The sequence below is a fragment of the Phallusia mammillata genome, chromosome 7, assembly GCF_965637545.1.
Source record: "Phallusia mammillata chromosome 7, kaPhaMamm4.hap1.1, whole genome shotgun sequence".
NCBI lineage: Eukaryota > Metazoa > Chordata > Ascidiacea > Phlebobranchia > Ascidiidae > Phallusia > Phallusia mammillata.
In genome coordinates this window covers 19792838-19820027 of record NC_137258.1, presented here as the reverse complement: position 1 = coordinate 19820027, position 27190 = coordinate 19792838, and the positions used below count along the sequence as shown (strand labels likewise).

General features: G+C 37.6%; 4 protein-coding genes across 4 annotated transcripts in view; 3 read left to right on the top strand and 1 right to left on the bottom strand.

Moving 5' to 3' along the window:
• Window position 1: 1 nt before the first annotated feature.
• LOC145238856 (somatostatin receptor type 2-like) lies at window positions 2-5696 on the top strand. The gene is made up of 9 exons (XM_080102132.1): window positions 2-233; window positions 460-588; window positions 1201-1330; window positions 2207-2335; window positions 2923-3056; window positions 3381-3511; window positions 3854-3970; window positions 5167-5305; window positions 5473-5696. Exons 1-9 carry the CDS (start codon window positions 169-171, stop codon window positions 5612-5614), a joined length of 1116 nt encoding a protein of 371 aa, XP_079958258.1. The 5' UTR covers window positions 2-168; the 3' UTR covers window positions 5615-5696.
• A 2680-nt stretch (window positions 5697-8376) lies between these two features.
• LOC145238855 (neuropeptide SIFamide receptor-like) lies at window positions 8377-12309 on the top strand. Its single transcript, XM_080102131.1, has 9 exons — window positions 8377-8517; window positions 9001-9129; window positions 9482-9611; window positions 10010-10138; window positions 10412-10551; window positions 11054-11184; window positions 11274-11390; window positions 11786-11924; window positions 12080-12309. Exons 1-9 carry the CDS (start codon window positions 8453-8455, stop codon window positions 12219-12221), a joined length of 1122 nt encoding a protein of 373 aa, XP_079958257.1. The 5' UTR covers window positions 8377-8452; the 3' UTR covers window positions 12222-12309.
• A 644-nt stretch (window positions 12310-12953) lies between these two features.
• LOC145237173 (coronin-7-like) overlaps window positions 12954-27190 on the top strand; it is a 61023-nt gene continuing 46786 nt past the window's right edge. Inside the window, exons 1-7 of the mRNA XM_080099941.1 lie at window positions 12954-13109; window positions 13775-13871; window positions 14304-14452; window positions 15206-15386; window positions 16125-16201; window positions 16370-16504; window positions 16754-16836. Of these exons, the coding sequence (XP_079956067.1) occupies window positions 13050-13109; window positions 13775-13871; window positions 14304-14452; window positions 15206-15386; window positions 16125-16201; window positions 16370-16504; window positions 16754-16836 (782 nt within the window). The 5' untranslated portion in view covers window positions 12954-13049. The remainder of the gene's footprint in view (window positions 13110-13774; window positions 13872-14303; window positions 14453-15205; window positions 15387-16124; window positions 16202-16369; window positions 16505-16753; window positions 16837-27190) is intronic.
• LOC145237172 (vasorin-like) lies at window positions 17460-25100 on the bottom strand. Its single transcript, XM_080099939.1, has 8 exons — window positions 24632-25100; window positions 24287-24428; window positions 23627-23859; window positions 23247-23359; window positions 20655-20885; window positions 20474-20584; window positions 19783-19929; window positions 17460-19636 (listed from the first exon to the last, which is right to left on the bottom strand). The coding sequence occupies exons 1-8, from the start codon at window positions 24926-24928 to the stop codon at window positions 18121-18123; spliced, it is 2790 nt and encodes a 929-aa protein (XP_079956065.1). The 5' UTR covers window positions 24929-25100; the 3' UTR covers window positions 17460-18120.

Sequence of the window (27190 nt, the reverse complement as noted above, 5' to 3'; positions counted from 1 at the left end):
GATTTTAAATTTGTGAATGTAAGTATTTGTTTTGTTTTTTGCACTCCAGTTTTTTGACTTTCCATTACTTTCGTTATATCGTATCGGATATTTTGTTGTTCAGGGAAGCCTGTACTTGCACATTACCGATATTTATCGTTTTAATCTGCTCTTGTCCCATCGTATAAAATGTCGGAAATTAACACCACCGAAATTCCTGAGACCGGTTCTGGAAATGAAAGTGCTACCTTAGAGTAAGTGCCATTTACATCGTTTTGTTTACATAAAGACTCCGGTAGCGGGTTCGAATCCCGCTGCCAGATATGTTTTTTTAATGTTTCCTATGCCACATAAAAACGCTTGGCTTGATTTGGTATGGCACCTTCAATAGGCCTAGCGTGCTAAGATTTTTGAGTGATGGACCCAGTAATGAACACACGTTTGTTCATTTTAGCTGGTGATGCTCTTTTTTGTAATCAGGCCATATCGTCTTCCGTTCGATTCAACTGCTACTGTTGCAAGTGCGACTGTCTTGCTCCCTCCAGCGTCATTTGGAATATGCGCCAATCTTCTCACCGCCTATGTCATTCTTCGAACCCCAAAACTCAGGTGACATATAGCCAGTGGTGGGATTCAGCCGGTTCGCACCGGTTCTATAGAACCGTCTTACGAAATTTTATAAGATCAGCGGACCGGTAGCATTACTGGTTACCATCAATGGACTTTTTGTAACAGAACCGACTGAAAAATATGACTTTAGTGATAGAACCGACTGACAAAAAAAATTGAATCCCACCACTGTATATAGCTGTGACAATAAAACGGGTTTAACTGTGGAAATATTAAGTAACCTCTTAACAAAATTAATTCGATCAAAGGCCTTGATTGTTTACCTTGGGTAACAATACTTCTTTTCATTCGCTATATTTTCAATCTTGTTACTCGTTTCATGTTCATTTAAGAAAGTAATGATAAATTGGCATCCAACAAGTAACCTTCTTAATTTAATTTTATGCTTGCTTTGAACTTGTTTTTTTTTATCAAATTAGCTTTCATAACGTAGTAGTATGACTAGTAGTAGCCGTCTTGTGCTTCACTTGTGCCCAGAAAATTTTTTTTCTATTAATATGCGGTTAGAAGTGTAGGAAGATCTCTAATAAATTTAACAGTGAAACTAAAATGAAAACAATATTTATAAATGTGAGACATTCTTGCACGCAGAACTATCTTCAACTTCTTCATTGTCAGCCTTTGTATTTCTGACTTTATCTCGGCCACATTAACTCCGCTTTTTCTGTATCGACGAACATGGGGCTTCGACCATTGGACTATTTCGGGATTTCTCTGCAAGGCAAGGAAAACTTTTTTGCTTAACTTTATCATGCTATACTGGCGTGAACGAACCACATTTAAACCAGAGTTGTAAGCGGGTTTAAAGTTGGTGCCCGAAGCAGACTTATAAGGGGAGAATTAGGCAAATAAAGGCATAATTAGGCTGGTTTAGCTCAACCTTTAGTCCGAACAAACTTTGGTCTAAACCTCGCAAATGTTTACACCCGTATTTTAATTATAAGACAGTAAAACCAATAGACGATAAAATCCTTGGTGAAACAGAATCGGTCGGTTCAAATAAAGGAATATATATTTCGACAATGTGGCATCATAAGATCCTGGAAATCGAAATACAAATCGATATAAAATGAGTGCTAAAACGAACGCGCTAAAATAAATAAAAAGCAGTAAAACAGTATATCGATAAAACAAGGGATTGCTGTTACTAACTGCCAAAGCTACCTGAACCAACCTCAAAACCCAAACGAAACAAGCGCATATCTGGAACCGAATCGAGGGAGAAAAAATAATGATAGTACATATAGGCGAAATATGTATTTCTTTATTTGTACCGATTGATTCTGTTTTACCAAGGATTTTATCATCCATTGGTTTTACTGTATTATAGTTTAAAAAGGCAATTAGGCAAACAGTGATCGTCAGTTTAAGCCAAACTGTTGATGATTTTTATCTGTTACTAAACTTGTCATTTCAATTATAAGAGTACCCTATTGGTTTAAATTTTTAATATGTTTACATACTCTGAGCAGCTCTTAACCATAGGCTTTAATTAGTAATGTATGTCTATCTGCACAACTCTGTTTGTAATAAAAATGCTATTCCATAAATAAAGCAAAAATATACAGTAAGTAATTTAAACAAAACTTCTTTTTAGTTTTTCTGGGCGGGAGACACCGCAACTTCAATTTCAACATCTTTTCATATTCTCTGCTTTTCTTTATTGCGGCTCTTCTCAATAATGTGGCCACATCACTACAAAGTCATCAAGCTATTTCATGCAAAAGTAAGCTCAGACAATAGCAGCAAAATCCTGCTAACAGACATTTCCTTAACTAATTTGAATAAATCCGGAAGTAATTCTGAAATTTATGACAGATTGTTAAAACGTCTGCACGATGTATTCTATATACCCCAGTACTTTGGCAGTAATGTTTATGATTAAATTACTTTTCAAGTTTGTGTATTGTGTTCCTATGAGAGATAAGTGTTATTAAATGTGCTAAAACTGTATGTTATAAAATAAGTAACCGACATATTTAGAGAAAATTGTCAAAAGTTTTTTTGTCGTATATTTAATGGCATTAGTATAACGGTACAACTGTTTTCTTAAGCGCAAGCAAAAAGCATTTGGGTCTTTGCAATCTTTCTGTTTTTTTCACAAGTATACACACAAAAGCTTCCTTGATACTCTGTGGAAAACCTTATATAGACAAACTTGATCTACTTATTTTACAGTTTATGTTCTAATATAACATTGATTAGAAATCTGAAGCTTTGTGATTTGTACATGGCCCCTACGTTTAAAGAGGATTTTTCGTTTTTATTTATGTGTGAGTAACATAAATACCTGGAATCTATTTTCTAATACAGGCATGTATTTTTGTGATTTGGATCATTGCTATCGGAACCGGTTTCGTACCTTTTATGATCTGGACTGATGCTCATAAAGTTGACAGAAGCGTCGATAGAATGGTTCGACCGTCGTGCTCAATATCAAAATATTGGTAATTTTAATGATGAAAATAACGGCCCAAATAGATGTAAAAAACGATAGATAAAAAGTGCACATCAATGACTGTACGTAAGCATGTAACAAGATGTAAGCTACCTGCATGTGTACCCCAGTATGGCGAACAGAAGCAGACCAACCACAACAATATACAACTAAACTTACAAACAGATCCGCATGTAGTGTTTCATTGGTAATTTTGCTGTGCCAATAATAAATTCAGTAAAACTAATATCTTACATTATGAACAGACCTGTTAAAAGTAAAATTTTTAAATACTTATATATGTTGGATAACAGTAAGTATATCTTTTTGTCAGGATCCCACAGTTCCGCTTGTTCGCGCGAGTCGGATATCCAATTTTGTTTTATATTCCTCTGGGTGTGATTATCATGTGTTCCCTCGGAGTAACTGGCGTTATAATCATGCGACGCAATGAAAGAGTTAAAGGTAAAACAATATTTAATTTTTTTCTGAAAAGAGAACCTGTGCTTTACACCTTGGAGATTATTTTGAAATGTTTTTAAGCGAGTATCTGTTTAAATTCACATTTAAGGCTATATATTAAGGTAATTGTAACGAAGTTGCTTTTTAAATGAATGTATTCTCACAAAGAGTTTCAATTAATGTACTTTTAGAATTTCACACAAAAGAGGCAACCCAAAACACAATAAAACTAAGTCATAACAACACAGAAAATCAACAATCTGTTAAAAATTACTGATTTCAATTTTCGTCTGAAAACGTACAAATACGTTTGTGAAGTTTAATAAGGATGTCTATATGTGATAGGTAAAACAAATGACAAAAAATGTACCGAAGCTCAACGACAAAGAAAGGAGAACCAAGCAGTACTACAACTTGCTCTGATAGTTGGAAGCTATATGTTTGGATACATTCCTCTTACAGGTAAAATATTGTATGATGGCAAGATAATCTAAACTAAAGCACCTCAACATTTTTTCTTCATCGCTTACATGGACACAATTAATTTTGCTAAAAAATCTCATGACCAAATGCTATGTGACTATTATTGATGGAATGACCTCGTTAAAAAGTCAAAATGGAATGACCTCGTTAAAAAGTCAAAATGGAATGACCTCGTTAAAAAACACACACCACAACACTCAAAACCACAGGCTACTCGAGTTCAAAACATGGCGTGATGATAGAAACTATCAGATGCGGTAGAGCTACTAACACCATACGTTTCAGGTGATCCAAAAGTGCCTAATTTTTGAAACGGTATATCTCAAAAAATGCTAACGGTTAGGGCTATTAGGGTCGGGGTAAGGTATTAGCATTTAAAATTCAATATAACTAACCCGAAAAATTAGTTACTAATGTAAAATTTTCAAACATTTGCATCCTAAACCAACCCGTCTTTAGCCGCTAAATAAATAATTCAGCTCTTTACGCCACCTATCGAAAATTAAGCACGAAACGTATGGTGTTAGTAGCTCTACCATCAGATGCACTGTTACGTCATAAGATGTCTAGGTTTCAATGCACATACAAGTTAATTAGTGGCAGTTGGAAGAATCTGATTTAAACAAATGTTGTAGACCAGTGGTTCCCAACCTTTTTGTAGTCACGGACCCCTTTTATAAATTGTATAGGTCCGCGGACCCCCAACGTAATTTAGTCTTGTTATGTTTTTCGTTTCCTGCATTATACGTTATTATACTTTCGCTTTTGGGGGCAAAATTGTAATTAATCTTCACAGTCCTTCAATCTCAATAAAGTTCTGTACCGTAGCAGTCAATGCAACGAAGAGATAAATTTTCTGGTGTACAATGCTTGAAACAAAGCACAATAAGTTCTATTGTTAATGTGTGTTGTTCTATTGTTAATGTGTGTCAAATTGGATGAACAATTACTAGTTTTCTTGATCCAAGGGTTTGATAAACAGTTTGCACTCATATGCAGGATTATAAAAAAACGGTTTGGGAACCTAAAAATATTGTACTGTTAATTGTTAATTCTACTAAAAATGTTTGCCTCCACGGACCCCTTGAAACCATCTTACGGACCCATTGGGGTCCGCGAACCCAAGGCTGGGGACCACTGCTGTAGACCTACCTTACTATCTGTTTCTGCTTTAGCATTCCACATGTACGTGACGAGCACAAAAGCAGTCACATATGAGGATCACGTCTTCAACTGGTGGTTTGGAATGGCTGAGTACATGTGTTTGAGGCTGAGTGAATCCCTTAATCCTGTTTTCTACAATATAGCTTCCAGGTATTGTAATTTCACTCTGCCATGTTGATTGACTTCACAACAGCCTAATGTGGTACAGGGCTATTTTATTTTCAATATATCTCACTCTCTCAGCTATAGCTTGCGTGCTAATTAAGCACTGTCTTATTAAAATGCAGCTACATTAAAAACCTTGATTTGATTTGCAGCACAATGCGGAATGAGACATTTTCGGTGTTGAGAAAAATGTGCGGTATTTCTCCCAAGGCGAAATACAAGGATAATTCTACCAAAAATTTGCAAGTCAGCGCTATCACAACATCTGCCGGAGTTAAATCATCTAAAACTTGAGTTGTGCATCAAAGTAAACATGTTATTGTACATATTTTCGCAGGAGTTGTATTTGTTAATAAACCTGTACCGCTTACACAAATTTGAGTGATTTATTTTCGAGGTTCCTATGCGACCACAAACATCTAAAAATTGCCAAAGTCAGCGATTGGGGATTCCCCAACTGGGGAACCCCACCCTACAAGTTTTTGGTTGTGGGAAAGTTTGTAAAACAGAATTAGAACAGTTTTTACTTTTGCCACCTTCTCAAACTACTCGACCTGGTACAGTTATTTTTAGAAAAAAAGTGCATTTACTCTTTAGCGTTTTCGGCTTACAAGAAAAAAATACCTGAGAACACTTTCCTATTAAAAATATAACTAGAAAAGAATTGTTTTGTATCTAATGCAAGAAAATCAGTTTATGACAATTAAAACTATAGTCAAAAAGTTACAAGTGGCACAAAATCTAAAATGTTTTGTTAGAATTCGATATTTCAAGTTGTATTTGTAGAGACAATAACAGTTTATTGTACATACTTATAATATGTTATGAAACTAAAGGCATTTTTTCAGACATTTAAGAAAAACTGAATCAGAAAGGTATTGTCATATTTCGCTACAATGTTTCAGAAAACTTTGACTCATTTCTACTGCACTATAGTTATTGATGCCTACCACTTTTTTCGTCAAATTAATAGGTTTTTTTCTGTATCAGACAGTATTATTACATGCTAAACGTTACTTAATACAATTTAACGAGTTTTTGTTTGGTCTAAGTTCGGTTTCAAATATGTATCGATTTAAAGTACCAAAATAGAAGAACTAAAGCAAGGAAGAAAAAAGGTAATATCAACCATTTTTTTTTGAAAAATATTTGAAGATACAAAAGTACCGTTTATTTTTTATGATTTTTTTGTTAGGTTGTTTATTAATTCTGTTTTTTGCCATAATATATATTTTACTTTAAATGTCCATGTCGTAAATATATAAATTATCTAGCTATAAGTAGCTTGTTGGTGAATTTAACCCGAAGCCCATCAGCCCAGAAACATGTTGTTTGAGCTGTTGTCTATTATTGTCAAATTATGCATGCCTTCTTTATTATGGCCCTGTCAATAAAGCTTTCGGGCCTTAACGACCTTTCTAATAACGATTCGGTTTCGGGCTCAAAATTCGTTACAACTCTGCATACGACGTTACATCGGAAATTACCGCGAGGATAAAATACATGGTATATATATATATAAGTGGCACATACATAAAACATACATAAACGTGCGCACAGATTATAGGTTTAGACTGATGAGATTTCAGATATTTAAGACATTCATCTGCTTCTAAAGCTTGTCACATCTACGCGACCACAACAAAACAGTAACTCATCATGCATGATGAAGTGGTCCACTGGTGGTTCGGAATGTCCGAATGCATGCTACTAAGATTGAGTGAATGTCTCAATCTACTCTGTTGCGATCTGGCTTCCAGGTAGAGATAACGCAAGTATCCGGTGGTCAAAGTATTTTAAATTATTTTTGCACTAAATGGTTTTAGAGCTTCGATTATCGACTTTTTAATAGTTTGTTTGTTTGTTCACGAAGACGATTTTTTTTGCTTGACTTACAACACCTAATGACTTCCACACTAACTTTAGGTTGTAAACAGTAACAAATTTTTCACTTTAAAATTTTGACAACGTTCGTATCTTAAAACGTTTTTTGTTTCAGTTAAATGAAATTTAAAGTTTCGCTCATGTCCTCTAAGCTGAATCCAAGCTATGCCGAAAAGTTACATTTGGACCAAAAGTTACATTTAACGTATGGACCAATTTGGCGAGCATATCCACATTGGATGTTCGGATACACTCCTTGTGGACATGTACATTCACATCACAAATAAAATTAGAAGTATCGCAATGTAAATTTGGGCAATGTTAATCAAGCCATTTTAGTATAATTATTTTTTATTTTTATCAATAGAGAGTTATGCCCAAACCCGGCCCGTAGGCCTAAGCCTGACCCTGTTTAAAACTTTAGCTGTTGTAGTTTTAATGTTTTCTTACTTGGAACACCTGTGCAAACACCCCCAAGAAACTACTGAATTTCAAATCTCCTGTTTTCTTTGTCGAACATCCGTACCTCGCAAACTGACGAGTTCTTTTCGCATGTTTCCGAATTAAATATTCAGGCGCGTGTACATGTGAAATTAGAACGGCTTCAAAGTGATTTTCATTAGAAATTCATTTGCGAACTAAATTATTTAATGTAATACTCTACCGATCGTGGTTCTGCGGGTTTCCCACAAGTCTTATATTTTTTTCTCATGTCATTTCTTCTTTACCCAAACAGGTAAAAAAATATTCGTCAGTATCGTATTGCTAAAAACTGTGTAAAACATATTACAAGTTAGATAAGACCGTGAACTCCACGCTTAAAGTTTTGTCAGGCAAACTATTTTTGCATTAGGAAAAAAAAAATTGTTTAGACAGTAAACGATGGCAACAAGATTGAAGCCGATGAAGTAGTTGAAAATTTCAAGTGAAAATCTGCAAATGAAAAAATTGCTCCGCTGTTATGAAAACTTATTGCATAAAATAAGGAAAATGTGTAGTCACCATAACGAAAGCAAGCTTTGGCGTACTGTGTCAAATAAAAAGTGCATTTTTTTATTTGATAAATGCTGAAGATTATATTATGTGACTTTAAAATTGTGAATGCAAGTGTTTGCTTTTTTTGCACTCCAAAGTGCGGAGTTGTGTGAAACAGTTTTTCCAGTTTCCGATTACATTGTTTGTATCGTATCGGGTATTTTGTTGTTTAGATATTTATCCTTTTAATCTGCTCTTGTTCCATCGTATAAAATGTCGGAAATTAACACCACCGAAATTCCTGAGACAGGTTCTGGAAATGAAACTGCAACCTTAGAGTAAGTTCCATTGATATCGTTAGTTAGGTTTTGGCCTGTCAGGTTTAAAATTGAAAAAAAAAACTGCATTAGTTAAACTGGTGATGCCCTACTACAAAGCTGACATGTGTGGCATGCAAGTCAAGCAACGGTGCTTGATTCGACTTTTGACGGTCGAGCATATGTTTTTCAGTTGGTAAAGCGCTAGCCATGGGTTCGAATCCCACCGCAGGATAGGTTTTTCGAGTGTACGCCATGACATATGAGAATGCTTGGGAAATTGGCTTGATTCAGTATGACACCGCCAACAGACCTAGCGTGCATGCTATGATTTACATAAGAGTGTGCCACAATGGTTGGTCTGCATAAATACTTCAGGGCTGATCCAGTATTGAATGTTTCTTCATCTTAGCAAATGATTGTTTTTGCATTAAGGCCATACCGTCATCCTGATCCAGTAATAAATGTTTCTTCATCTTAGCTAATGATTGTTTTTGCATTAAGGCCATACCGTCATCCATTCGATTCAACTGCTACTATTGCAAGTGCAGCCGTCTTACTACCTCCAGCCACATTTGGAATATTCGCCAATCTGCTCACCGTCTACGTCATTCTCAAAACCCCGAAGCTAAGGTGATATAGCGGTGAAAATAAAATATTGTAACACGTGCTGTGGAAATACTAAGCAACCTCTAACAACTTAATCTGAAAAAAATGCATTGATTGTTTACCTGTGGTAACAATAATTTAGCACTGAATTTTATGAAATATGATGCATTATGATATATTTTGTTCTTCTCATTCGCTACTTTCAATCTTTTTACTCGTTTTATATACTTTTTAACGATAGAAAATGAACTAAATCATAAAATGGCATCCAACAAGTAGAATTCCTGAATTCACTTTTATGCCAGCCTTGATCTCGAGCCTTGATCTCTTCAGTTTAAATTAATATTGTATAAATGTAAGACTTTCTTGCACGCAGAACCATCTTTAACTTCTTCATTGTCAGCCTTTGTATTTCTGACTTTATCTCGGCCATCTTGACCCCGCTTTTTCTGTATCGACGAACCTGGGGATTCGACCACTGGGTTATTTCGGGATTTCTCTGCAAGGCAAGGAATACTTCTTGATTGAATAGTAAAATACCTGCATGGTACAAAAATTGCCCCACATCCAAATTATAATTGTAAGTGGGTTTAAAAGTAGGGCGCAAACCCAAAAGTGCAAGCCCACAACGCATTTGTCTATACAAGGCCTGAATTGGGCCAGTTTTATTTGAACCTAAACCCGAGGCCGACTCACAACTTTGATCTAGTGGGTTTAAATGTATGAACAGTCTTTAAATATGCCAGTAATTTATTGGTATAGATGTTGATATGTGTTGTGCGCTGGGCAGAATCTCAGCAGTATTGAATTATTGTCCACGCAGTTCTGTTGGTATAGCAAATACTATTTTAACATGGATAATACTGAAAAGGAAAGTAGGTCATTTAAACAAACTTCTTTTTAGTTCTTCTGGGCAGGCGATACCGGAACTTCAATATCAACATCTTTCCATATACTTTGCTTTTCCTTCCTTCGGCTGTTCTCAATAATGTGGCCCCATCACTATAAAGTCATCAAGCCATTTCACGCAAAAGTATGTCAAAACTGTGTCAGCAAAACCTTGCTTTTAACAACTTCGTAAATCTAGCATATAGTATCCCTATAACATTTACTGTACAAAAGATGTAAACCCAAGTTTGGCGACCATTTTTAAGTAATTTTTGTTGTGTTGGTAATCTATGATGTTAGTGAAAACGTTTAGTGAAAACCAAAAGTCTGCAGCATCAACCTTTTCTGACCTAGTAGTTAACAATCTTAGTTATATATGTGAGAAACATAAATACCTGAAACCAGTTTTTTGAAACAGGTGTGCATTTTTGTGATTTGGATTGTAGCAATCGGAACCGGTTTTGTACCTTTTCTGATCTGGTTTGATGCTCAGGAAATTGACAGAAGCGTCGATGGAATGGAACGGGCTTGGCCAGCCTGCACAATATTAATAGATTGGTAATTTTTTTTTGTCAATTGTAAGTTGAATTAAACTTATATCTCGCCGGAAGAACTGCATTGCTAGATTTAAAACCCTAAAATGGTAATATATGGAATATTAGTTAAGATGAACATAAATTTATAACTGGGATCAGCCCTGAGCGTCTATACAGACCAGCTATCACGGCACACTCGTATATAAATCGCAGTACGCCAGGCCCATTAAAGGCGTCATACTAAATCATATGGTAGCGCTACAGGGTTGATCCTAGTTATACATTTATGTTCACCTTAACTGATACTGGTCAGTCTGGCGATGTGCAGCATACGAGGCAGGCAACGATGCTTGTGATCCGACTATCGACGAGCTCGCCGCTGAGCCTGTGTCACTCAGTTGGTATATCGCGAGCCCCAGGAAGACTCCTGTCGTTGGTTCGAATCCCACCACAGGCTAGTATTTTTCAGGAGATGCCTTGCCGTATAGAAGTGCTTGGCGACCGACTGAAAATATTTTTTTCAGGCTCCCGCAGTTCCGAATGTACATCTATGCCGGATATCCCATTTTCTATTATATTCCTCTGGGTCTGATTGTCGTATGTTCCCTTGGAGTAACTGTAGTCATACTCATGCGTCGTAATGAAAGGGTTAAAGGTAGAACAACATATTTAAACAAGACTAAGCTAAATTTTATACTGGTAAACCCGTACGTCAAAATTAACAAACACTTTCTAAAATGTCAGGTAAATCAACTGACAAACAATCTACGGAAACTCAAAGACAAAGAAAAGAGAATCAAGCAGTTCTACAACTTGCTCTGATTGTTGGGAGCTATATGTTTGGATACATTCCTCTCACAGGTAAAATACTACGTTTTAGATCATTAATAACTTATAAATGAATACTAAATGAAAAGTATTTTGGTATGCCATAGGACAGAACTATTTTAAGTAAAACATCCTAGCCTTTTTCTTTATTACATTTACATTGTTATTTTCTCAACAAGAACGTCTTTGCCAACAAGACCATATCAAACTGATGCTATTGGTCTAACTGAGTCCAGTAATTGTACGGTGTAGCTTCAACGCGTTCAGCCGTTATCCACCAATTTACACTTTTTTGCGCTCCATAACGTTTCAACGTTGCGTAATTATTTCGGGCTTGGCAATCGTTATAGTGCAGTTCTGTTGCTAAATTTTCTTTCATTAAGCGAAATAAACTACACAACAATCAACTGTTTCCACTTTAATTTTAGCATACCATATTTACGCCACCAACGTAAAAGCAGTCACATACGAAGATCACGCCTTCAACTGGTGGTTTGGAATGGCCGAGTACATGTGTTTGAGACTGAGTGAATCCCTTAATCCTGTTTTCTACAATATAGCTTCCAGGTATTGTAATTCCACTTTGCTGTGTTGACTGACTTCGCAAACAGTTTCTTGTAGTCTACTTTACTTTCAATTTACCTTACTTTATTAGCTGTAGCTTGCGTGCTAATTACTTATTTAAATGCAGATACATTAAAAAAACTTGATTTGATTTGCAGCACAATGCGGAATGAGACATTTTCGGTGTTGAGAAAAATTTGCGGTATTTCTCCCAAGGCGAAATACAAGGAGAATTCCTCCAATAATATGCAAGTCAGCGCCATCACAACATCTGCCGGAGTTAAATCATCAAAGACTTGAGTTGTACATAAAAAAACTTGAGTTGTACGTAAAAATTATGTTGTACATATTTTTACAGGAGTTGTATTTGTTAATAAACCTGTACTGCTTACACAAATTGGGGTGATTCATTTTTGAGGTTTTTATGCGACCACAAACAGCTAAAAATTGCCAAAGTCGGCGACTTCCTTGTCCGGGGAACTCCCACCCTACCGGTTCAATTGTTGGTTGTGGGAAAGTTTGCAAAACAGAAATAGAAAAGTTTTTACCCAAACTTGCGACGTGGTGTTGTTTAGTTGCAAGAAATGTTTACAAAGAATAAGCACTTGTCACATGAGTTAAGTTTTTTTAAAAGTACGGTTACTGTTGGAAAAAAGGAAAGATTTATATCGTTTAGCATTTTTGGCTTACAAGAAAAAATACCTGAGAAATATCTCTTACAACTAAAACTAGGAAAGAATTGTATGTATCTATTGCAATAAAATGTTTGTGACAATTTAAACCAGCCAAAAAACAGCATAAAAATGTTTTATTAAAATTCAAAAAGGTAACTTATTTTGTGGAGACAATAGCAGTTAACTGCTTATGCTTATAATCTGTTATTAAACTTCATGCATTTTTCAGGCATTTAAGAAAAGTTGAATTAGAAAGGTATTGTCATAATTCGCTACAATATTTTAGACAACCGAAACTACTAGTTTTTGTTTTGGGCCAGCAAAAACTTTTGTTTCCTAAAAATCTTTTGCCTACATTTGTTTCTGTGTCAAACGACATTAGGTATTACATGTTAAAAGTTGTTCAATACACAGTTAAACAGAATTCTTGTTTGGTTTAAGTTTTATATCGAATATGTATCGATTTAAAGCATCAAAATACAAGAACTCGGTTCCAAAGCCAGGAAGAAAAGAGGTAATGTCAATCAGTTTTAATAACTATTAAAAGTCATAAAAGTACCATTTGTTTTTTTCTTAATGATTTTTTCTCATTAGGTTATGTATTTAATCAGTTGATTGGAACAACATACTTTTTAATTTAAATTTCCATGTCATAACTGGACTCAGTTTATGTGCAAGACTTGCTTATGCTTTGTGTCATTACAATTCATTTTGCTTGGTTTGACATTTTGGCTTTGGGTACAGGTTTATCATTTGGCCATTTACAAGCAAACATCTTGCATGTGACATATTTTGCAGTAAAAAAAACACTATGCAAATCAACCTAAACTAATTGTACAAATGCCAGTAAAACATACAAAAACATCAGTTCTCACTGGGGCCCATTTGAATTACTGGAAGCTGAACTAACTGCTAAATTTAATGTGGTTATGTCAGCACAAGTAGTGTAAAAACCCGGGTTACCTCGGAGTAAATACATATTGGCCTGGACTTGTATGGTGTGCAATTTCAAGCAAAACAAATCTAGTAGACGATTATACACAGAAAGTGTTAGCAGGCCAGATAAAAAGTTTGGGCAAGGCACATGCAGCATGTGTGCCGGGGTTTGCACCACCCTGACATATAGTATTGACGTTAGTTAAAAACAAGCTGGTGAACTGCTGTGTATGTGCTTTGTAGGACTGCATCACAGACATATCTGTAGAAACACCGCTGTGTTTTGGAAATCATGTTGCATGTGGGGCAAAGTTTGTGGCTTGCAACGTTGGCCAAGCAGGTTAGTATGTTTGCTTGAAGCTTTTGTCATTCATTCAACTGCAGCATATGCAATCTCCATCCATCTGCACATATTTTTGGTGCTGTTTGACTTTTTACTTTTAAAAATGTCACAAAAAATTCTTATCAGACGCTGCATTTTGTTTGGAACCCAAAAAGGATTGAAAATAATTGTGTTGTTAATTATGTGACACAAGTACTTTACACATGTACAAATGCACAGTGCAAGTATCCTGTTAACTACAAATAATGTGTGATTGCATTCTGGAATCTGGATCTATAACTGTACTCTATTATTTATATACAAAACAGTTTAGTTAATTGTAAAGTTTTAGTGACTAATATAGTCTGTTTCAACATTAAACAATAGTAATGTGGTTGGTATGTGTAAATTACATTTGTGTGTCCTGCGAATAATTGGGTTTTTCTGTAGGGGGAGGCAAACTTGGCATTTTTGGAGTTAATGATTCAGGAAGAAAGGGTCAGGAACCACAGCTTGCAGCTCATGCTGGGTTTATCACAGATATTGAATTTTCACTGTTCTACCATAATGTGCTAATATCTGCCTCTGATGATTGTATGGTAAGAGCCATTCCTGTGTTGGTTTTGTAAACAACATACAACAGGCAATTGTGTATGTGACTTGATTTTTAGACAGTATATATTCCACTAAGACTGTAATGCTTTTTGGTAGTGTATTATTGCCCTGCAAACTGATCAGATTGTTGAATGATTTTTGAACTACATAAAATTAGGACAGTTTGTAGAAAATGTCATTGCGGGGTGGCAATTGCTGTGTTGGTTTTTATAGCAGTTCTTACTGTGCTTTTTTATAAGAAGGTAATTTATCAACATATTTATGAGTATTGACTTTATAATTTCTTTGTACGTTTGATTGATCTTGATCATCAAACACTTGCGTTTTTGTGTGGGTTTTTATTGGTGGTATTCATTTATTTTGTTACATTACTTACAGCAACTCATTCAGTCATGTTGACCTTCATGCTGCTCACTTCTCTAGCAAGTTTACCAACTTTTTTGTCACACATTAGCTGTAAACCTTAAATGTGCAGCTGCTGCACTCTCTTTCACTTGTAATGTGAATTTGTTTTTAATTAGTGTTTTGCAGCTGTTTTCCAATTCTGTGTCTTTGGTGCAAATGTTTTTTAATCTTGTTCATGTTATTTGCGTAACTTAAAAAAATACAATATTTTGGAACATTGTTTATGGATATATATATATTCATTACTCGAATGAGTCACTTATGGCATGTATTGGTTTAGTTATACTCCTCATTAGAATTCAATGCATAACTATAATTTTACATTAAATTAGGTAAAAGTATGGAACCTTCCTTCATCTGGCATCAGTGGGTCGTTGAATCCTACACAAACATTTCAATGTTTCCGACGAAGGCCTGAGCTTGTGAAACACCATCCTGTGACTAATTTGGTGGCTGTTGCTGCTGGAAACAGTTTTCAAGTTTTAGATATTTTAGCTGGAACTTCAAATATTGGTAAATATGATAGTGTTACCAGATGTTCGGAATTTTCCTGAAATATGTCTGGAATTGGAGAGTAAAATCTGTGTCCGGAAATAATTTTTGAAAACAATGCTAATGTCCAGAATTTTAACGCCAAGTAGCCTAAACTACAGTTATTTTCACAATTTTTTTTAAAGGCACAAAACCCGTGGTGGAATTCAGCTGCTTCGCACCGGTTCTATCGAACCGTCTCACAAAATTTTATGAGATTAGCGAACCTGTTAGCATTACTGGTTACTGTCAATGGACTTTTTGGAACAGAACCGGCTAAAAATATGACTTTTGTGAAAGAACCGGCTGACAAAAAATTTGAATCCCACCACTTCATAAAACATATACATTGTAATGGTGGTCTGTACTGATTTTGATGTACGATGCATACGGCTGCGTAGATTCACGCTACTACGCGCCTTGGAAAGCTTAACTTTGTGGTTTGTAACTTATTTAGAAACAAAACTAAGTTTTTTTTCTGTGATAGTAATGATATTTTATTAAAAGTAGCGGTTTGGGGGTAGGTAACGTGCAACAACATGCTACATCAAGCATTGTAACGGAACTTTGATGTCGCCAAAGATAGTTTATGAAATTGTCCAGAATTTTGCCCAAGTTGATATTATAATCCTAAAGTATGATCAACTGATTTTCGATGAATTAAGGTTTTACTTTAGTTTTAATGGTAAAGATCTCATGTTTTGTTCTACTTTTTGGCAGACTTTACTGTTGAATGTGATCTAATTCAGTCAGCTTCTTGGTCAAATGATGGAAAAACTATCGCCTGCACAACAAAGGTAAAATTGTATTTTTCAGAATTCTTAAAACGTATTTTTATTTTCTAAAAAGATTTTTTCAATCGTAATTAATCTCAATGCGTATTTTTTCATAGAAAATGTAGTAAATCGTAAATATTGCTATTTTGTACATGTCAATTTACCAACATTTTGTTCATATCATTTTAGGACAAAAAGCTGTTTGTGATGGATCCTCGAGCTAACTCAGTTGTGCAACAAGGAAAAGCACATGACAACCATAAAGATAGTCGCATACAATGCCTTGGAGACACAGGAAAAATTCTCACATCTGGATTTAATTCGGTAATTTCAAGCATATACCAACAGTTCTAAGTCTATGCATATCAACTCGTTTAATAGTTTTCATTGAATTTATAGTGCTTTAAAGGTATCTGATTCTTTCTTAATTTTTTTTAACAATCCACAATTTGATGTACTAAAATTTTGTTTAAATTTGATGTTGTGCTAAAAAATCTAACTTTATGTAGCATATCTAGTTTGACCAATGCTAAGAGTAAATTTATGCAGTTTTAATTTGGGTTTTGATTTCAGTCTCGACAGCATCAGTTGAAAGCTTGGGATGAAAGGAATATGAAGTCTTGTCTTCAATCCATTGAACTTGGGTCTGGATCAGGGTATGTTTATTATTTTAAAGTCAATTGAGCTCAAAGCTCTCTGAGGGCTTTACTAGTTGCATCAACATAGCAATGAAAAGATAATAGTTATTAGAACCAACATAACATACCTTACCTCACAAATAGTGATCAGTGGTGTTCAACATTTTGTCGGGTCTAATATACTTTCAAATGTTTAGAGAAGTTCCTGTGATATATACACATATATGTTGTATATGTCTACTTAGCAAGTAGTTTTGCAAGATTTGATTTGAATGAAGTTTTTTGAAAACTGTAACTGAAGACTTTGTGTCCTACAAACTACACTGTTTCTTGTTATACTTGGAATGATTGTAAGGGTGGGTAATTTAATTAAAGTCCATTAATGCACTCTGCACAGTTGACCATTCCTTTTTTTATCTTTACTTTAACTGACACCTGTCTCTGCCTTTTGGCTCATATCTAGTAATCTTTGTGGTTAAAATTAACAGTACAGTGTGCTTAAACGTTTTATTTTATATGGTAAACCTTTAAGGCTGTTTAAATCTGCAACGTTAATTTTACTTTTTAATTTTTTCTCTTATGAGTACAACAAAGGTTTGCAATTATCAACTTCAGTCTCAACTGACTTTTCAATCACTTGATTTTCTTTAAACTCGCCGCAGAGACGAGGTTTATTGCTGTTTTTGGGTTCGAAGCAAGACGTAGCACGTATAATAAGGATAAAAATAATAGTAAGTAGTAAAACTGAAAAGAAAAAGGAAAAATGCAAAGCAGCGAATGTGAACTTTCACAAAACAAATTTGAAAAATAATCAAGTAGTGAAAAAATGGTGTACCAAGCAAAATTGTTGAGCCCATTTTTGGTGTATTCGGAAAAAACAGATGTTTGATTTCGGGCAGAAATAGTTTTGTGTGTAATGGAATGGAATCTTTTCACTAAGGCAGCGGTCATACCAGGCAAGATTTTTGGTTTGAAAAACATGCGATGCGTCAGTACAAAGTTGCAAAATCGCGTCTTAAATACACAACGCTTGTCTCTTTACGAGAAAAACATCATTCAAACTAGGCCTAAATGCCTTATGAAGAACAATACAGCTACTAAGCTGTTATATTGGCACATTGTTAAAGCATGGGCAAAGCTATAGCGCGTGGTCCTGTAACGCCACAATGTTACAATTATCTTGGTCTTTTGTACGACAAAAAAAAGTGGTTTATAGAAACTTCAAAAATTGAACTATAGCGCCATCGCGCGGAATAGAAAACGGAAAATCACAGCGGTAAGGTGGCGCAAGCGAGCAGATTTCTACATGACTAGTGTGTCTTGAAAAGCGGGCATGTGTGCCTGCGGCAGCGAAGGTCCGTACGTTTCTGGTCCCATGATTCGCGAGTTCGGATAAACGCTATGTTTTTGCGGTGTATAGTGCAACTGGGATTGGCGTGGCATTTGCCCATAGCCGTTTGCAGCGGCAGCCGAGTTTATTGGTCTGTAAGTGCACGCCGGGCTGGCACTGGTGGCTGAAATTGGTCCAAGGTGGTACTGGTTTACAGTGGTGCTGGTTGCCCGACCTGGCATAACACCACTTGGCATTGGACGGTCGTTGTATGCAGTTTCAGCGTAGCTCTCTTGAGGAATTACGCTTCCGCCATGCGACCGAAAAACATAGTCCTGATTGCGATTGGTCAGCATTGGCACGTGTGATGACGTATACGGCACTTGTGATGACGTGTAGGGAACTTGTGATGTCGTGTAAGGCGAATGCGCAGTGTAGATGCCGCCATTTGACTGGTAGGTGGTATGGGTGGGCGACTGTTGGCAATGCATATCTTCTATTGTTACTTGGTGAATTTGTCCATTAGCTGAGCCTGTTGAGTAACATCTTTGCCGATCTACTGTATAAGGCACCTGTGTCCCGATCATGCTGCCTCCCGAGTTGCTGCTGCGTCCCAAAGAACCGTTTTTAGGCGGCGTTCCAACGCGTTTTGGTGAAACACACATCGCTTGTACACTTGGGTGCTGCACGTAGTTCACGTCGCCGTTTTGTAACATAGGTGTTGTGATAGCAGGCTGTTGTTGCATGTACCTTTGCTTTGAGACCATTGGGACCATCTCGGTTTCGTTGGCGGGCTGAGCGTGCTTGAATTCCGGCTTTGGTGGTCGCATTGAGTCGTTGTTGTTGGCGTGTTTAAGCTTCTGCTTATTACGGTAGCAAACGTAAAACATGATCACCACCACCAAGATGACAAAAGCGCCCAATCCAGCTCCGAGAACCGGATAAAAAAGCTGAAATTCGTCGCTAGTTACTTGGGAAACATTATCACTTTCTCCTTGATTTGTATCCGAGCTTGGTTCAGACGGAATTCCCGTTTTAGGTGGCACAACCACCGGCTTTTTGGTGTTGTTTGTTGTTGTGGTTGTCGTGGAAGTTGTAGATGTACCCGGCGTGGCTATTTCACCGCACAAGGTATCGTCAAATACGTGAGCGGGGTTAGTATTGTCGCGCATAGTGATGCATATCCTATACCGATTTCCACTGGAAAGCCCATTAACTGTGTACTTGTGTCCGCGAGGCAAAATCGTAAACGTCCGTGGATTTTTCTTTTGCCCTTCGACTACCTTGGAAACGGTCACTGTGATGAGATTGTTAATTTTGGGCACGAAAATTCCCACTGACGTTTCGGTGAGGGTCGTTGGGTCAAAATGAAGTCCAGGGGTGTTGAGTATGGGTAAAGTAGTCTTCTGTGTGGTTGTGGACATTGTGGTAGTAGATGTTGACGGGATACGATCGCTACACAGTAAACCTTTCCACCCTGGTAGACATCTGTAGGTACAGAAACGTATAATGTCAACAACAGCCAAGTAATACAGAATTTTTATTCGCATTCAATTTTGTTATTTTTGACATTTGCAGCTAAAAATGGCCTAAAACTGATTAACTATGTTTATTTTACAAGTCAATAAACTTACCGGCATACAGGCCTTGATTTGTTCATGTAGCAAGTTGCCCCGTTCTTGCACTCCATAAACGGGCACGTATTGGGGTAAGTAGGGGGACTGTGGGGTGTTTCGGTCTCTTCTGTTTTCGTGTCTGCGATGCCGTCGCCCTCGGAGTTGCTGCAAAAACCAGGTAATCGAATCATTAGTTTCCACTCGAGTGCTGATGGCATACTTGGCACGTGCAGGGCATCAATAAGCAACCCATGTTAAGCTTGAGAGATGATTCACTAGCCCCTAATCGAGTTTTAATGTGCGTTTGTTGGTTTTTTCCTACATCATTGGTGGGCCAAAATGAACAGGAGTAGTTTTTACAGCAGGCGTACATGTGTTACTTGCTATATCATGCCTTAACAAGCGATAAACGAATCTTTTAATCATTCTTACATTTAAGTAATTAGAAGTGCTTTGAACGCACACTCTTCATTGCACGATGTTAAGCAGGTTATGCTGTGTTAACCCTTGCACAAAGCATTGAACGCTGGATGCGCAGGACGTGTATGTGGTACGCTTATGCGCTAAAAACTTGTTTTTGAAACAGTTCTTCATAGCAATAATGGGGTACTTCCAAAATATTGTTGAGACCAGGTTAGTTACATCCAACTGTGCTAACCGATCACTAACTGTTTTTTGACATGGCGTTGTGAAAGCTGCTAATATTTACCTTTTGCAATTGAGAGCCTGTACTCGGACGTTCTTAAGTGACTGTCCTCGCATATTTGACGGCTGGTGACACTGAACCTTTGAAGTCTTGACAAACACTCCAACTTGAAGTCTACAAATGTGAAACACAATTAGACTCCATTTTGATCCATTTCTAAATCTACCAAGCAAGTATAACTCACCTCATTATCTTGTATAGCCACGAGATGGCACAGTTGCACCTCCATGGGTTACCAGAAAAGTCCGCTACGTTAAAGTAGACGCCCTTTGGTATAAATCCTTCTGCAAGCGTAGTTAGTCGCATGTCATGAATGTCCAGTTCCTTGAGGCGTCTCATTCCATGTATGAGGTTAGCTGGCAAACTCGCAATAGCATTCACGGACAGATTCAGCTTGCTCAAAGATGTCATGTTCCTAAATGAAATCAAAAACAGATGGTAAAATTTAGGCAACACTATTTTTAGGGATGACTTTCTAAGGGATGACTTTCTTTCTCAGTGTTGTACATTGTAAGGCGACATACAACTTTGTCATAAAATGTGCTGGAGGCGTTGCGTTTCATTTACGAGATGTATTGGCGTTTTAACAGTTTAATAATGTGTGCTTGACGTAAGTTAAACAAATGCACGTGTATATTAATTGTTGCGCATTTTATTATGTTTAGCGAAACTCAAGTGTTTTTTAAACCAAATTGTCCTTAAGTGTTTACCACATATAACTAAAGTGCTCTTAAACGTGCCACCAACCAACGTTCTACCTCATTATTTTTGACAACTGGTAACAGCAGCGCCTTTTCAACGGTAATCAATTATTCAAAAACGCAGCAAATTAACAAAACCGCGCTCAAGTTATCATCGGAAAACGCCACTGCTCACTACACAGAAGTGCACTTGGTTCGTATAAACGCCATCAATCGTAATTATCCAACACACTGCTTGGTTAAAAGCGGGCCCTCATTTGGCAATTACGCCGCTCTGTACTGTCTGGCACCACACACACTCCCTTCAGTGTACTTGACTTGACGCCATGCCGAAGCTAATGGCCGGAAATTCAGATGTGTTATTAACGCGTTGTGCTTTAACCTCCATTCCAGATACATATCGAAAAACGTGGCTGAAAGTGATTTTTCACGATTATCAATTCATGTTTTCAGATAATCGAAATATAGCTTAAAGTTGTGTCTTATAATCATTACAGTTCTGCAACGTTCCATTAGTATCTTATAGGCGACCTTTAATTTGACAGAACTGCAATAAAGTATTGTCACAGCATATGTAAAATATATACATATATATATTGTTTCGCTAATAATGCTGTATTAAATCATATTCACGTTGGCTGTGCGGACCCATCTTGAGATCTTGTACTCGGACGCCATATTGAAAGGTTCGACACAGTTTTTGCAAATCACCTATTTTAACGTTTGTCATTAAATTTACCCAAATACCGGTTTGTATTATTCGTTCTTGCCAATCAAGCTTCGCCTATTGTCCAAAAACCGCCATTTAGTTTACACGCAACATCTCTTTAAACACGTCGTACCAGTCTCACAACATTAATTTACGTCCATGGGTGATTTCTATGTGGTTTGGACAGCGCCAATTCAGCACTCGACCATTGAAAGCATTGTCTGCACTTGGTGCAATTATGACGACACAGACGTATTGTTTATATTCGAACGCTGCGATTGTGGGGCGCTGTCGCAGGTGGATGATTGCACATCACAGTGGGAAGTTTGGGATTTTCCAAAGGTTGATTTTGAGAAGCCCAGCTTTGACATTGACTGATTCAATTGTCGGTTTGTATGGTTATGGCTGGTCAGGTAAACTGTAGTTACGAAACGCGTGTATTTCGAAAGCACATGGACCCAATTTTATCTTTAATACGTTTGTATTTGAAGATAGTAGACCTGTACCAAGGCAGGTACATTTTTTTGGACTTTAAAGGACCCTAGAGATTGTTAATGCAAAATTTGCTTCTCCAGCTTTACAACATTACGCAACCATTGGCAGGTTTTTGAACGTACTTATGTCAACCTTATCTGTATTATCAGTTGCTTGTTCATGTTAACGCACCAAAACACGGCACTTGGCTATCTCCAAGCGGCAGTGTCTGAAGTTAGCATGTTGAACAGTGTTTACGTACACCGTGTTATGGTACGACTTGACGCGAAATCCACATTAGGGTTAGGCGCTATACTCAATGCACTATTGTACGTCAAAGGTAAGGGTCACTGACTCTCATGAAAACAAGATTCGTTTGTTTGTTTTGCTAAAGTCATATTGGCCGTGTCAGATGACTTTTAAATCTGTAACTATGTGATAAGGGTGCTTTGTAAAAAGGTTAACCCAGGGATGCGATTTTATAACCTCTTTTTGCTGTGGGTGTTAAGTAAAGTCATATGGTCATGAATCGTGAAATAAAATTTTAATAATTTAAATCAGTGTTTTACCGATTTTACCGTTATCACAGTAGGTGCAATATGAAACATAAATGATAGTAAATGTTCATGTTATGTTTTCGTGACAAAATCTGCAACTATAAAAAGTTTCAAAGGTCGTAAAATCAGCTACGTGGCGTGGCTAACGAAAGCGCTTTTGCGGAACAACGGTTGAAACAACAAAAACTCCGAGCTAGACCCCCGCGTCCCACGGGCTTCAATAAGCCGGTTTCCTCTCTATTGTTTTGAATCCATCCGTCACTATGGCTCAGTGTTTGCCCGCCGCCTTACGAAAATGCTCTCACCCCTGTATATATGATCATCCCATGACCCACCTTATAATTTCTGGCACATTTCGAAACGAGTTCTTGCTAATGTCGAGGATGCGTAGATTGCTTGTGGCCCGAAACGCGGTCTTTGGAAGTTGGGTGAGCTTGTTTCCTGCCAACTGAAAACAAGATGTTTTGTTTACCAGAAGCTGGTGGAAGAAAAGTCCAATTTATGACCACTTTTTCCAATGGGAAGCATTCATTTTGTTTTGCCTTTTGACACTAACCAAGACTTTTATGAAAAGTTAAATGAAGATTACCATTTCTTTTAGCCTTTTTTATATTTTTGGGCTACTTTTTCTAACGTTGGTTTGTATGAAACTAGACAATTTAAGTGGTTTTCTGCCTTATCAACTGGAAATCAAATCAGTACTTTAGTTCCTTACCGTTAATTCCTCCAGATTAAGGTCCTCAAAGCTGTTAAATTGGAGTCTTGTCAACTTGTTGCCGTCAAGACATAAACGTTGGAGTTTTGGGCTGTTTGTTATCTTCGGAAAGGTTTGCATGTTGTTGTTGCTGAGGATCAGTTCCAGCAAGCTGCTCATGTTTCGAATAGCGTTCTGTTCCACGCTTTGGATCGCGTTGTCATTCAGATAAAGACGCACAAGCTTCGTCATACCTGTGACGACATGCAGTTACGTCAGAGAGACAGAAAATGGTAAAATATTTTTTTTGTTCTTAAGCGCCATTTTACCTTTTGGGATAATGTGTGAAGTGTGGTTAATATGGCGACAAAGAATAAAAGCGGTTATTTTGGCTTTATCAAGCAGTTTGATATCCAAACCAGTTTGAAACTGTAGTTTATTAGCTTTTACTTTATATTAAAGGCTACTACCCATAAAAAAGGGTAACACCACCAAACCGCACAGCAAATTGCCAATATTTTGACATCCAGATGCATTTTTTTGTTATTAGTCCTCACTTTCTTTAAAGCCCTATTCCTAGAAATTGTTTCGGAAGGGCATGGCTCCCGATTTCTAATTTACAGTGATAACTTGAAACTGTGTTTTGTCTCCTTAAAAATCAACTTGTATTTTGGTTCTTACCTGAAAACATGCTACTTGACACTGTGCTGATCTTATTGTGTCCTAACATCAGCTCTTCCAACTTGTTCAGTTTGTTCAATTCGTTTGAACGCAGCCCTTGGTTGGTAAGTCGATTCATGGACAAATCTAGCAGCTGCAGATTCTGCAAAAGTAAATGTATTTCTTGTCAAAATCAGTAACGAATACGAAATTGTAGCATAACATAAACTCTAAAAAATGTCGGGGTTTTCCATTAAAAATGTGGAAATTGTGAAGGTTTCAAATACAAAACATGGTATTCACATTGCGTGTTGCGGTAGTGGTACTTTTAGGTCAATAAAGTTATCCATATTTTTTGTAACTTACCCTCAAACGTGACAGTGAACCTTCGGCAATGTTAAAAATCTTATTGTTGAAAAGGAACAAATGTCGAGTGTCCAAAGGCAAGTTCGGTGGAATTTCTGTGAGATTGGCACCATTGCACCAGACTTCATGTTGGCTACATTGACACCCACTTGGACACGCATGTACACTAGGTGTCAGCAAAGCTAATATGAAGAGAATTGCCATGTGTCTTCTGTGTAGTAAATCCATTTTTGAACCGGCTTGACGCGATTGGCGCTTTTTCGATGACGTAACAATGGCTAGTCGCGCTGTGTCCATTGTCCAGATTGTTTACAGTGGCGGCGATTCGGGTTTGTTGCCTTTCCGCCCTTTTCCGTTTTCGTCGTCTTTTGATTTTCGCCGCCCTCGCAAACACCCACAGGATATTGTAAAATTTTCTAGTCAGTTTCGCCTACATGCGTTTGTCGCTGCAAAAAACAAGATGGTTGACTGTAAAATTTTGACCGGTAAGTCAACAAAGCACGTGAAATTTTCGAAGAAATTCACAAAGCAAACTAAAGGAAAACTTTACGATCAGTTCTCATTTAATGCGGTTTAACTACCTTTTACATTTATAGCGCTTTTGGGGTTCTAAGGCTACAGCTAACACAGACTTGAGTTACTGGATTAATACAGAAAAAGCGCTTGTGTTTTAGTCAAAATGCAGACTTAAAATTCAACTATTTATCACAAATCACAACTGTCACCTATAGGCTGCATGGTCACTTGCAAGAAAACAAACACCACGACACGCTGTATCACTGACTTACAATCCAAACAAAACCCAGTTGCTCGCGCCCCTTATCACCCCAGTGTTTGGCGCGGGGTGGTCACGGTTCAAACCCGCCCGCCCAGACGCCACAAACCCGGGGTTTCGTCGGTCCTGCTAATGTTGATGGTCCCCGAAAGCCCACCGTCGGTGTTTCGTGTGTTTACTACTGGTCGTATCAGATGTCACCACACAAGCTGCTGTGTTACCCCAACCGGCGTTTTGTTAAGACCCAAGTCAAATCGTTACATAGTTTGGCAGTCAAAATTTTCAGTCCATCTTTAAAGAGGGAAAGCTCTAAGTTAGACAAGCTAAAAGCCAATTATCACTAATTTGTGTCATATGAAAACCATCATAAATTAAGTGATAATTTAAACTGGACTTACAGACTTCTTGACTTTGTGCTACTTATTGGTGTACAAAAACATTAGCACACATCTGCCCTATGCAAGACATACTTTGGGTGCTATTTTTCAACTACGACAAGGGTGATAATTTTCAACTACGTCTGTACAACAAGTGCTGCTTAATTTGTCCTAAGACACAGTTAGGCTGTTATCTCACGGCCTCTAAACGCTAGAGCGGCCGAGTCATGCTGTTTGTCTGCAGTTTGCTCAGAGAACCTGAAGGCCGCGCTTGCGTCTCCAAATGCCGACGTGGTTGCCGCGAGACGATATAGCTTGGCTTATGAGCATCGCATAACCGCAGAGATAATTTCAGGCCCATTTGCCTCCGGTTTGACAAAGTTCAATACGGCGACTTGCGGTCAACGGATCTTGAATACGAAACGAGATTTAGAGCAAATAAGAACACGTCTCATCGACACTGTGCGTTTCAACTACCTGAACGCTTTGATCGTTAAATGCTGTAAAACTGTGGCAAAAAGCTAAGAAAAGGTAGTACTAAGCAGGTAATCCATTGCCAATGCTGACGGTTAGTAATATTCCTTCTTAATAGACAATACAGTAACATAAGGTCCAACGTGCTTAAGGAATACTGATCAACCTTTTCTTTGTCGCACCTGAAACAACTGACTGAGACTTTTTGCTGTCGAAAGTCACAAGGCGAAGTTCTCGTGTCTCTCTGCGTTTCCTGTCTCGGCCGCCCGGCGCAAACAACAACCTTCACTCGCCGCGCGCGTTGCTAATTCGTTATGGAAAGGAAGGGCCGACGCGCGCGCCCGATCGGCCTTTACCGCACACAACTTCACGCATCGTAGCATCGAAAGATGGGCCCCCTTTTTCACGTATCACTGCCCGTAAAGGCATCTGTGAGGATCAAGGGTTTAGGCAGACGAGCCGGTCCCTATCGCGTAGAAGACAGGCTTCACAGCAGCTCGTATATTAACATATGCCGTGACTCAACTTTCAGCGTCTTCCGTTGGACAATATTTTTCTTGGCCCCCGCGCCTTGGCGGATCGACGGCGGGCGCCTTTGATGCTCGCTTATGTAAAACACGCTGCCGGACGGTTATTTTTGGCCCCACAGAGCTTGAAGCCCCTGGTTTTACAATGCGCACTATTCCGAAAAGGCTTTAATTTCCGGTTGATTTTGCTTGGAGCTTCTGTATTTACCGTGCGCTCTCAGATAGCTTAAAACTTGCAATTTCCGCCAGTTTTATTATTGCCAAACAGTAGTTAGAACTACACTATGTTTTTGAATGCTACGTTTGAAGACAGCATAAACAATGCTCTTCTGTAGTACACACATAATCCTACATTGATTTCTAAAGACTATCTGTCCACTTTTGCGAAAATCACAGCATCATACAC